Genomic DNA, 13090 nt, shown 5'->3' on the forward strand with positions numbered 1-13090 from the left:
CTAGTAAAGCGACCAAAAAACACTGGCTTGCATCCATAGATGCTTCTCAAGCAAATCCTGGGACATCATTCTCCCCTTGTACTTGGCCTTGGTGAGGCCGCAGCTGGAGTACTGCATCCAGTTTTGGGCTCCACAATTCAGAAAGGATGTGGAGAAGCTTGAGAGAGTGCAGAGAAGAGCCATGCGCATGATGAGAAGTCAGGAAAACAGACCTTATGACAACAGGCTGAGAGCCTTGGGACTCTTTAGCCTGGAAAAGCACAGGCTCAGGGCTGATCTGATGGCCACCTATAAGTTTATCGGGGGTGACCACCAGTACCTGGGGGAACATTTGTTCACCAGAGCACCCCAAGGGAAGACGAGGTCGAACGGTCATAAACTACTGCAAGACCATTTCAGGCTGGACATCAGGAAGAATTTCTTTACTGTCCGAGCCCCCAAGGTCTGGAATAGCCTGCCATCAGAGGTGGTTCAAGCACCTCATTGAACACTTTCAAAAGCAAATTGTATGCTTATCTTGCTGGGATTCTATGACCCCAGCTGACTTCCTGCCCTTTGGGCGGGGGGCTGGACTCAATGATCTTCCAAGGTCCTTTCCAGCCCTAATGTCTATGAAATCTATGAAATCTATGAAACTGTGTCTTCAAAAGAATTCCACACTTACATGTCCTCTCTGGAGCAAGCTGAGACAGCATGGAAAACTGTCCCTCACACTCTAATATTGCTACTTTAAGATCTCGGAATGGCAGCTTTCTGGGCTTGAAACACATACATCCCAGTGGGACTCGGATTTCTGCACTAGTTTCACTAACTAGGTACAACTTCTACATGGAGACAATGCCCCAGTTTAAATGTTTCCTTACTATAGCTCTCAGTTTGGAAGGTTTAAAGCCCACCATTTGATGTGCCCTACAGATAATTCTCTATCCAAGGGCATACAACATCCTTGGATTTCAGTTTCAAAGCTGCAGTTTCTGGTTTAAACCTCACCCCTACATCTTTCCAACAAACCTACTGCTTTGCAACAAGCCAAAGCATTTTTAGCACTTTCACTTTACAGGCTCTGTTCTTTTGTTAATTTTTATGGCAAGGCAGATACGTACTTATTACATTAGTTTGAACTTTCTTTGCATGTGCAGTTCACTTTAGGTTTTGCTCTCTGCAGTAAAGGCTGCTGAAATTGTCTTCTGTATGATTTTAACAGTCTAGCTGCTTCTGGTGAAGACTTCTAGTGTGGATGACAAGTTTATTTCTTACTCATTGGCTTGGAAAAGCACACTGTTGATTTCTCTTTAAGTTTTTCTTAGTTTTAGGTACAGCTTTTATGTTTTTCTGTTTTCCAGAGCTTGCGATTCAGTAAGTATGCATGTTTTAGATCTTGGTGTAGATCATAAATTGACATCTAGGGGAGAGAAAGGAAACCACTTTCATATTTAGAATGGTCAGAAAGAAAACTTACACAGAAGAATACTGAGAAGTGATTGGGGATTCCTGTCCATTTCCAGAGATTATTCCACATATAAGGGGAATTTAAACCTTTCACAAGTCTTCAGAAAACTTTGAAAATGCCCCAGGAAGGCACAGGGACCACCTGCACAGCTACTATATGGCTGAGTTGCCTGATGCAGCTTTAATTTCTATCAGCAGTAAGAAGACTCCAATCCCCTTAGTTGTGTATGGCCCTGGAAAGCTACAGAATGGTACCCAGCAATGAGACATCCTTCCCTGATACTGGAGGAAATGTGTGGCCATGAAATGATCACTGATCAGTTAGGAGCTGGTAATAAACTAACCCAAGTTAAATTGAGGAAAGCTAGTTATAAACCAACATGTGTCCAGAGGTTTGCACTAGTTTAATTAAATGGTGTAATTTGTTTTTAAACAAGGTCTCACAGGAGGCCAATTCCTCAGCCACAATGGCAATTTATGCAACCTAAAACATTTCTCCCCACAGAAACAGAAATCCTTTTTTTTTTTTTTTACAAGCTGTGGGTATTTTAGTAACAAGGCTCACCATTCAGGTTTAATATCCCCTCAAATGTAACCAGTACTCATGGTTATTAGCATGCCCAGGTTTTATTTCTTTTTAGTACTGATATTGATTTTGCCATTACCACTTGTATAAAAAAGGGGAGTGCTAAAATTACAGTTTCTATTATTTGGAATTGACTCCATTTGTAATCCTTTTTAAATGTGACCTGCAAGAAGGCAGCTTGCTTTGACATGACTTTAGGCTGTAACAAAGTTTTTATTTTAGTGTTTCAGAGGCAAAACTGGACACTTGAGTACCCTGGGTGGCAGCAATGGACTTGGCAGTGCCAATGGCTCTGCTGCTTCCAGTAGCATCCAGGCCTGGAGTGCAACTGCTGCTGTTTGTGCCCCTGCCAAGTTTGTGCCCCTCCCTCCCTTTATTACATTACTGTAGTGCTTATATACATGGGAAAACTTACAAGCATGGGTCAATTCCTAAGGGTCTGTACACAAGCCCTTAGACACCAGCAATAATCAAATACAGGCTTCCCAAGATTTAACAGAGTACTACATATGATTCTAGGATGTATTATGAGCTCAGCCCCTACTTGAAGGGCAGATGCATCAGTTCTTCAAATAACACACTCTTCTACCAAAAATAGTTGTCTAGAAATCCTGTTACCTCAGCTTACTGCTTTTGCATCATTCACTAATGGTCCAGTCACTTGTGAGCCTGCCACAGTCCAGGTAACTGATAGGCAGGATTTCTAGAGGTCTCCTCCACTGCACAGTATAAGAACAGGATTTAACTTTGGAATTGAAAGCACAATGTTTTTGGTTGATCTGTTTTGTTTGATCTACTAATCATGTAGGGATGGAAGTACCTGCTTAGATTTTTGCACCATTTGTACAATTTATTATTTGATAGCTCATAAATACCTGGGCAAGGCAGAAATCATATTGAATGTACTTTAGACTTGTCTTGGGCATTTAGCTATGGGTCACTGCAGCTGCTCAATGTTTGCATTATGGCAGCAGTTGTGTGAAGTGCATTGCCTCAGGCCCAATAAGGGATAAGGCACTAATGAAATCCTTGCTTATAGCTGCATTAAACAATTCATTGCAGCTCACAGTTTTATGTCCAATTATTGCTCATTACTAAAAATCTTGAGCCTTTTCTTAAACATACGGAGTGGGGAGAGGGGAAACCTGTTAAAGCCTTTAGAAAAGAAAGTACAAGATTTTAATTTAGCATCCTTTATTGCCTTTCTACTCAAGAAAGGCCCTCGTTAGACACTCACTGGCAGTAACTTTGAGGCAAAGGGGAATGGAGATAGGATGTAGCTGGAGTCCAGTTCTTTTCAGCTTTATTGCTAGAGAAATGTGGACATAAATGGAACTCAAATCTCACTTTCCAGGTATGATTTAGGACTTAGAAGTCTGTTGTCTATGGCAGTGGTGTTCAGCTTAGTCTATGGGGCTCTCCCCAGGTCTGGAAATTTGGCAGAGGGCGAGTGGTTGCCATGTTAATTGCCATTGTTCTGGATTAAACTGTGGCAATTAACTGCCCTCACACTCAACTGTGCTGGTGAACAGGGCCGTGCCGCAACCAGATCTGACTTCTGGGGTCACACCTGCAGACTAACTGCCCCCACCCTGTGCCAACCCCGCACTGGGTCTTGCTCAAGGACCAATCCTGTGTCATTCATCTAGCTTATGGGGCCAGAAGGTGAAGCACTACTTGTCTAGAAAAACCTTACTAACAGGTGTCTAAGGGTTGTCTCTTCCCTCCATCACTGCATGATAGAAGGCTTTAGAACAGGGGTGTCAAACATCTGGCCTGTGGAACCACATCACCTGGGTCACAGGGCTCCTCCAGGGACCAGGACTAGGAGTCCACTATTGAATTCTAGGGTACAGAATCCTCCTGGAGATTTGTTTCAGGAGCAGCAGAGCAAACAAAGGCCATGTTGACTCAGCTGGATGAAGCCTGCAAAGAGTCAAGCAAGGTTGAACTCCCTACTCTAGAGATGGCTTCTTTTTGCCATGCATAGGTTTTATTACATGGGCAAGTACAGCTTTGCTGCTATAGTTGCATCCACACTAGAAGCAGTGTTGTTCTGTACAGCCAGGGTGCTTCTACATGAGATTTATTGTGCAGTTGACTAATTAGCTGTGCAGTAAAGGTCTAGACATTGACATATGTGCCCCCATTAGGCTGGAGTAAGCTAACTTACTCCACAGCAGGATAATACTTTTTGCTCTGGAGTTTATTCATGCACAGTAATAGCATGAGTGTACATACTCTAGCACTGACAGGATCTTAGCTGAAGCTCTGCTGCCATTGTCCAGACTAGAACAGCTAGAGGGATTCTCAAGCAGGGTGCGATAGCATGCTGGGGTGTCTTTAGATCCTTTCAAGGGTGCAATGTGGAGCCATACAATGTTAGCTGTGTTTTACAAATCCGAGTCACAAGATAGGCCCAAAGATTTAAAAAATCCACAGCTGTGGCCTTTGAGTTCTTTGCAACAGAAAAAACTGTTCTATTATTATTTTGTAGACAAATAGAGTGAAAACCAAGAGCTGGTATTTTCCATGGGATGCTTTAAGTCCACCTAGGGTTGCCTTGAGTTCAGAAAGATTGCAGAACTTTTGAGCAAGAGTATGAATGAGCATAGAGTCCAGCAGTGTCACAGTGGATCCATGAGATGCCAGCAAGCCATAGAAATAACAGTTAGGACAATAAAACTCACTCTTTCTATTAGGATGTCCCCTTATTCCATTGGGTAGCTTCCAGCCAGCATCAAAAGGAGGGATGTGGCAGCCCCATCCTGTTAACCTTGAACTGGTAACGGGCAACAAGCCAATACTCTGCAGCAGGAGCGGGCAAAGCAGGCCCAAATCAAGGACAGTGATTCAATTTGTTGATTCAGATCACTGTCCCTGATTTGATTTGGCCAAATCCAAATCTGAAGATTCGGTGCCGATTCAGAGAATCAGCGATTTGGACACAGACACAGCTTTACATGTTTTTCTACATAGTTCGAGGTACCAGTGTGGCTCATGATCGCTGCAATACTGAGGCAGATGGAGCAGCCCGTGGGTGCCGGGGGGGCCATGTGCTCCATGGCAAACCCGGAAGTAGACCGGAAGTACTTCTGCTCCACTAGGGAGCACACTGCCCCCCTCCCCCCAATGATCAGCTTCAGGGGGACCCCAGGTGCCCTCCCAAACCCAGGAGGCACCAGTCACTGAGCTGGGGGTGGGCCCAGCAGACCCAGAAGTGCTTCTGGTCCACTTCTGGGCCTGCTCCCAAGCATGCTGGGGAGCCCCCTGTGCTCCTGTGAGATGCTCCATGCATGAATGCTGTGATGCTGGGGTGCATCCCCTGGTACCTTGGAGGTATGTAGAAAAAACATTTAAAGCTGTGTCTATATCCAAATCGCCAAATCTTTCCAAATCTCTCTGAATCGATTTGGAAAGTTCTGAATTGGTCTGAATCTCCACCAGGTCAGATCAGGGACTGAAGCTTTGTGCAGCCCTACTCTGCAGGGGTAGCCAACCCACAGCTCCAGAATCCAAACTTCTAAGTCCAAAGCGAGTAGTGTGCTTGCTGTGAGCAGTTGCGTGATGTAATGTGACATGACATAATGGCTATGGAAGCTGCTCAATGTGTGCTTGTGCAAAGATTCAAGGAGAAGCATATTAACTTCTGAAGAGCCACATGTGGCTCCAGAGCGATGGGTTGGCCATTCCTGTTCTAGAGGTAGGAGGAAATAAATAACTGAAATCTTTCGCTTGGTTAAACAGAAGCAATCCAATTTGTAACAAGTACCCTGCCAACTTTAGTTTCACTTAAGAGATTGAGGTGGACCTATTGCTTTAGGTAGCAGGAATACCAACCATTACCCTGATTTTGTTAGGCTGTCCTATGGTGCAATGTGGATATTAAATCAGCTCCATCTTTTTACCTAGGCACCCTGTGTCTCAATGACACCCTCCATTATTTCACCCTGATTTCTCAAATGCCATGCCTCTGCTTTTTAACATTAGTATATTTTTCTAACTTTAACTTCATAAAGAGAAAGCAGTGACCAGTATCAGTCAAGATACAGATTCAGATTTGGTCGCAGGATACTTCAATTTAATTATTTATAAGTAAAAAACAAAGTCAAAGTCTGCTTTTTCACCAGAGCACAAATATGGCACAATTCTTAGCAACAGAAATGCCTGCAGGTGAAAAATAGTACAATACAGTGAAATGGCTGGGGAAGGCAACAATTTTAAGCAAAGGTAAAAAAAAAGTAATAATAATAAAAATAATATTATTATAATAAGATTTGCACAAAATGTTATATTGCATGCTAAGCATCAGAAGGTATATATTAATTTCACCATTATTTTTCTTGTAATCACTCAAACTTATAGCTGATTATTACTTAGTAAAAAGCCTAACATTACTTAAGTTCTGTACAATAACTGAACAAGAGCCAGTATGAATATCAAGTTATATACAAAGTGTACAAAAATCCAAGTCAAGTATAGGAAATTAAATTTCAGATTGGAGGCACAAGAGGGTCACATCTGCTCATCTTCAAAGGATGTGCAAGAGGGTCACATTTGCTCATCTTCAGAGGATGCGTCATCTTCTGCGGGATCTGGAGGGAGGGGGCGAGCTCTGTGAGGGGAAAAGGGTATATTAACTTTTCACAGAATCATAGAAAGTTAGGGTTGGAAGGCACCTCAGGAGGTCACATCTAATTCAGCCCCCTGCTCAAAGCAGGACTATCCCCAACTAGATCATCGCAGACGAGACTTTGTCCAGTTAGGTCTTAAAAACCTCCAAGGATGGAAAGTCCACAACCTCTCTGGGTAACCTGTGCCAGTTTTTACTACCCTCCTAGTGAGAAAATTCTTCCTGATATCTAACCTAAACTCCCCTTGCGGCAACTTGAGACCATTGCTCCTTGTTCTGTCATCTGCCACCACTGAGAACAGTCCAGGCTCCAGCCACTTTCACCCTTACAATCTATGAATTCCCTCAAATTCCCTCCCTTCAGCTAGTTGGAAGCTGCTATTAAATCTCTTCTCAGTCTTCTCCTTCTGCAGACTAAATAAGCCTAGTTCCCACATCCCGTCCTCATAAGTCATGTGGACTTTAAGTGGACTACCATGTACTGACCAATACTAGTCACAAGTTTGGGCTTTTCTTTTTTTGTTTGTTTTTAAAGAGTTTTGACAATGCGTGTGATTATTTGTAACAGGTGCTCAACCTATTTACCCGAGGGGCAGGCTGGCTGGAGCCTGGTCCATCCATAGGCTAGATCCAACTGATGGGCCTGACTGAACAGGTACAGTGGGGCCCAATCAGGCATGCAGAAAAAAGGGGATGAGGCATGGCCTAGCCCTAATCTGGCCATGCAGGGTTTAGGAACTTGGCAGGAGGGAGGGGTGGTTGTATTAAAATTGCTGCCAGATTTCCCAACCCTTAGGGAGACCCACTGGCAGGATGTCATGGCTCCACTGGGGGTTGAACACCTGTTTGTTTTTTTTAAAGTCTTCTAGGTATCAAATAGGAACCTTCCAATCAGTACAAGTACACAACTTTTTTTTGAAGCCTCATTTTAATAAAGCCTCAGGCTAACAGACAGCTAGCTTAATTTGTAGCCAATTAGTCCAAACTACTACTTCAATTATGTGGTGAAGTTGTTTACACATGAATGGCAATTAACTGGAATTAGCTGATTGTTCTAAGGGTAAATCAGATATCTTTTATTAGATCAGCTACAATTGGAAAGACCTGAAAGCTTGCAAAGAATCTTTCCAAGTATTTTAGTTGGTCTAATAAAAGATATCAGATTTACCCAAAGAACCTATGAAAACCTATGAAATCTATGAAGCCTTGTCTGCTTATGTCCTTATACCCACAGAGCTACAACCAACATCCCTGATTGTTTTAAGGCATAGTTGATTCGGATATTTTACAGGTACTTAACGTAGGACAATAGGCCTGTCTATCTGTAAAGTCTATGGTTTGCTGGGAGCCAAAACCCTCAAATTGGAATCAAGGTAGCTGTCTTAAGGAGAGGTCTTCAGTCCAATTCAGGGCTCTTTCTGCAGCATATTCTCCACATGAAGATTAAGACATTGTGCCCATCTCATACTGCAAGATAGAGTATGACTTTAAGAGGCTCAGAGTCCTTTATCCCCCTAGGACACCTTCTAATTGCCCCCTCAAAGATATGGTCCCAAGTCTCACCCGTTCTTGTTCAGGGACCATACTGCAACTCCCAAAATTAAAGAACATAAGTTTTACTTCTAATCTTGTTACTCCTGAACCAGCAGCTGTCCAAAAGGATAGGAGTCTTTATAGGACAAGGCTTCACATTGCTCACTTGCAAACTGCAACAGCTCCCAAGATTTTTTTTAAGTGTCAGTTAAGGTAGACACACAGCAATTCAGATTTTGAAAAAAGAAAAAAAAAAACCCCAACAGAATAAGCCAACATCCTCAGCAGACTTTGTAGAGCAGAAATTAATGATACAGGTACTCCTCGCATAACTTCATCCCAGCTAACACTGTTTTGTTATTACGTTGCTAATCTATTAGAGAACATAAGTCATTTAAAGTCTCACAATGTTCAGTTATAACGTTGTTTGGCCACTGCCTGCTAGTAGGCAACTACTGTGACATAACTGGATTTGCTTAACATCAGTTCACTTAAAGTCACATTTTTCAAGAATGTAACTACAATGTTAAGCAAGGAGTAGCTGTACATTAAGTTAGGGCAGTAGCAACACAGTTATTATATGAATCTGAGGATGTCTAAAGTTGAAACAGATAATGGTAGTTTGTAGTATGTTGGGGTTAAATGCACAGGCTAGTGGGGCAAGCTGAGGCACGTGACATGCACAGAAAGAGTTAACTGCATTGGAGGCAGACCTGTGCATACCTCCCTGCTCTGTTAGAAGGGAAAGGGCCATCAAGAGACAATGGATGGCTGAATACAGGCTTCCTGAAGACCAGTCCTTACTCTTTCTGGTCCTAAAGAGGGAACTCAAAGGGCACTAACACAAACAGGGAGGTGGCTGCTCCAAGGCATTGTAAATCCAGCATGTGGGAACATGGTTGGAGCTTTAGTTCAAAGTGCCCCACTGTCATTTTTTCAGTGGAGAGATGCTGATACACATGATGCTCAGACCCTTGTAATTAGCAGGGCTCAAGCACATCTATAAACGCCCAAAGGCAGTGCAAATAAACTATCTGGGGGAAACAAAAAGAGTGATCCAAGGGGAAAATCCATGAGAATAGGACTAATTTACCTAATTAACTTACTGTCACTTCATCAGTCTTTAAATGCCACTGCAGGAGGTCAATAGATTAGAGACCTTGGTGTATTCACAAAGAAACTTTATAGATGACACCAAAGTGTGCCACAGGAAGTCATTTCCCTCAGCCTCAAGTATGCTTTCTGGGTTGCTTTCATTTTAGCCCCCTTCCCACCCCAACACCAGCAAGCAATTTTCACAGAAACAGTTTTACAGTCAGTTACTACTCGTTTAAGTTAACTCCTTAGCTGCAGTAAGTGACCCATCAAGTCTGTTACTCTGCATATGCATATCTGCAACAGCAGTAGTGAAGCCAAAATAATGTCAGTTTTCGTTTAGTGTTGGGGAAGCACTATAAGAGCAGAGGCAAGACAATTCTTTAAGAAGGGAGTAACCACAATTGCTTCATAATGGAACTCAACAAGTTTGAGAAGACAGTATAATGGGATAAAGTGTTTTTGGATCAATGATCTACATGTCGATTCAAGGGTCTACAATTCCCACATGGAGGCCAAGCAATAATTTTCTCCATAGAGAAGGTACCTAGTAATCCTATGCTTCAGGGCATCTATTGGTTATCACCAGAAGCCATGAAAGATTCCCCTCAAAATGCTTGATAGGCTCCCTGCCCCTTCCTCCAAGTCAGGGCCAAACATATGGTCTGCAGGCTGGATCTGGCCCACATCACTGCCCCATTTAGCCTGCAATGTTCCAAATGCCAGGGAATTATAGGGGGTGGGGGATGGAAAGGAACCTACTGCAGAACCTGGGGCTGCACCAGACACAGCCCTTGGTGACAAAGCGAACAAGTGAGGACTATGCCACCACTAAATTGCATTCACCCCCCAGCTAGCTGCCTGGTCTACTGCCACAGCCCCTTGTGCCACCTCCACTGCTGCTTGCCCTACCACTGCTATTTTCACTTGCCCTGCAGATGCAGCCTGAGGGACAAAGCAAATCTGACACCCCTACTTGAACACATCCACCACTGGCTCCTGCTTGCTGGTGCTTAAAAAGTTCTCAGGTGCCTCAGTGGAAAATACTGCTGTTCTGCTCAGGGATAAAGCAATCACCAAGTTGGGGTCAGGAGGGAATCTTTCCCCCCTCAAATCAGATTGGCCAGAATTGCAGGAATTTTTGCCTTCGTCTGTATGGTACAATGGCCTTCTTAGGAGTCTAAGAGCAGGCAGCAATTACTTCGCTGCCCCTGCAGTGGCAGAGCATGGATGGGTGCCCTAGTACCCTCTCTCTCTCTTTTTTTTTTTTTTTAAACACTTTGGCACACTAGGGAGTTTTCATTTGTGGTGTGCAGAGGGTAAGCGGATATTATTTTTAAGGACTCTTTGGATATATAGTTACCTACAAAATGCAGGGGACTAGAGTGGACTAAACAGCCCAGGAGGCCACTTCCAGTTCTGTGCTTCTAATACTTGCTTATCTACCACCATGGGAGAGGTCAGGCTTCATGAAACACTGCTACTCAGTCTTCTCCCTTGATCTGAGCCCAGTACCCTGTTTGCTGGCTAGTTTCCATTAGAAAGTTTTAATCCAAAGACTACACCAATATCAGACATCTGTTCTTTATAAGCAAAGCCAGGGCAAGAATGACTGTATCTGGACAGTTGCACTGTGTTGGGCTACCAAGTCTGAAGGGTGCAAAAAACCTGTGAATCAACAGAAAAGTACAACACTGAACAGCGTTGCCTCTACTACACTTCCGAAACAGCAGCAGAGACAAGCCTGCCACCTATGGCATTGACTGTTACAAAAATTTCTGACACACACAGGGGTACAGCGTTCCAACAGGTGAGCTGTTTCAAATATCACAAGTTCTTTATACCCACTCTCTGATCTTGGTTATGACTAACACAGCCTTGGCCTTCCTTCAGCCTATTTGAAACTCCCACAAACATCTTCCATAACATATTCCTTTGAATGATGCCACTGGCTTTTAACACAGTGGAATAGGAAAGTCAGCACTCTTAAATACATACATTGAAAACCCTCTAACCCTGGTCACATCCATTTTGCCATAGTATCCATTTCTTTCACAGTCAGTCCAATGCCACGGTCTATTGCCCCCCTACCACCCCCCACCCCAGCACTGAATTTTAGCAGACTTCCCCATGCTTTATCAGTGGACCATCCACACTGAAATCTTGCAAAAGCCACCAGAAACAAGAAATTATCTCACTTGAGGTAAGTGGCATGTATGTTTTGTCCCCAAAAAGGGAAAAAATATCACTAGAAGGAACAGCATCAAATCCAAACTCAGAAATCTCTTTCCCCTCTAATCTAACACAAGATTAGAGATAGTTATATCAGGTGAAGCAGCTGAGACACTCTGGAGTCTTTCCAGAAGAGATTAGGTACAAAATTAAGGAAGCACTAGACAGAGCAGGCAACCCCAGCAGAACAGAAAAAAGTTGTGTCTGTTTCTGTGACGGCCACCGAGTCAGCACCTTGAAAGCTTTTTGCAAATTTCAGGTCACATTCACTCTGTGCACTGATTTCAGAGCACACAGGGTTGGGAGTCAAGCCTTGTACACTCACACCTTCGATGCTGGAGTAACTAGCAGAGAATAAAACACGAAAAATAGATGTCATCATCTGTTCATGGTCTTCTCCACAACCTAAGGATGCAGGAACCTGTGCTTACTTCTTAGACGATCGTCCGATTCCGCTGCTTCCTGCCTCGTCATCCAGTACCTGGTTCTCTTTCCTTGAAGAGCCCGGCGACTGCCTGAAGAACTCTCCAATCCCTTTCTGCCAGGTTGGGATAGGCCTCACGCACACTGGATTGCCACCGGCATACCTGCTTTCAACTACAAGGGAAAAATTACTGAGCTGGCCAGCCAGATGATGCCCACACATTACATGCATGGGCTAACTTGGTGTCACCCTGTGGCAGCAATGCTGCACCCAGGGGGGACCAGCTTGTGGCAGCGCCCCCAAACAAGCGCTGTGCCTGATGCTCAGGCCTACGCTAGCTGCACCTGCACAGTTTCACTTCCCGCCTTCAGGGCTTTACTGCTGACCTTGAAGCCAGAAGCCTCCCGGGGCTCATGGCTTTGCCAGCTCATTGCCCAGCCACAGCCTGAAGGCAAACCCCTCCTGTCAGGGCACGGGCCCTAGGGAGACGTGGCAGGGACTGGGCAGCACTGCCAGGGATGCAGCTGTCACCTGCCTCTGGACCCAGCACCGCCACACCAGGCCCTGGAGGCTGCAGGCAAGGGGCACTGCCCAGAGGGGCCTCTGGCTGGACGAGGCCAGGCATCTAAGTGGGGCCAGATGGGTCACATGAGGTGTCAGTGAGGGCAGCTCCTGGCGCTCACAGCCGGGATCGAGCTGGAACCTCCAAGGTCCATATTGGCCATGACCCAAACTACCCTGGAGGGAACCAAGTCCACTGCCCCTTTCCAGTCTGTCAGGGCCCCTCACTCTGCTGCCACCCAGCCCCCCCCCGGGCTGGGGTGGTGCCGTCCTGCCCCCACCCATCTGTGCACGGCCTGGGAGCGCGCACACCAACGCCGCACCCCCGGGCGGATCGGTGCCGTCCTGCCCCCTCCCCGGGCGGGGCTGGGAGAACCCACACCACGGGGGAGGGGTCGCTCCCCGCCCGGCAGCTGCCACCGGGCCGTTACGGCGGCCGCGCGGCCCGCACTCACCGCGCTTGGCCGGAGGCGAGGAGCCCGAGTTGACGCTGCTGCTGGGACCCAGCACCTTGCGGGGAGCGCGGGCAGCCACCACTGCAGGGAGAACACAGCCGTTAGCGACCCGCTTGGACTCC

At 45.2% G+C, this 13090-nt stretch overlaps 1 protein-coding gene across 1 annotated transcript in view; it reads right to left on the reverse strand.

Annotated features, from left to right (window-relative positions):
• Positions 1-6088: 6088 nt before the first annotated feature.
• The window catches only part of PCLAF (PCNA clamp associated factor), a 7276-nt gene continuing 274 nt past the window's right edge, over positions 6089-13090 (reverse strand). Inside the window, exons 2-4 of the mRNA XM_019503847.1 lie at positions 12969-13055; positions 11960-12125; positions 6089-6650 (exon numbers count right to left, since the gene is read on the reverse strand). Of these exons, the coding sequence (XP_019359392.1) occupies positions 6587-6650; positions 11960-12125; positions 12969-13055 (317 nt within the window). The 3' untranslated portion in view covers positions 6089-6586. The remainder of the gene's footprint in view (positions 6651-11959; positions 12126-12968; positions 13056-13090) is intronic.

This window comes from Gavialis gangeticus, unplaced genomic scaffold (assembly GCF_001723915.1).
Source record: "Gavialis gangeticus isolate Ggan-Ray unplaced genomic scaffold, GavGan_comp1, whole genome shotgun sequence".
In the NCBI taxonomy this organism is placed as follows: domain Eukaryota; kingdom Metazoa; phylum Chordata; order Crocodylia; family Gavialidae; genus Gavialis; species Gavialis gangeticus.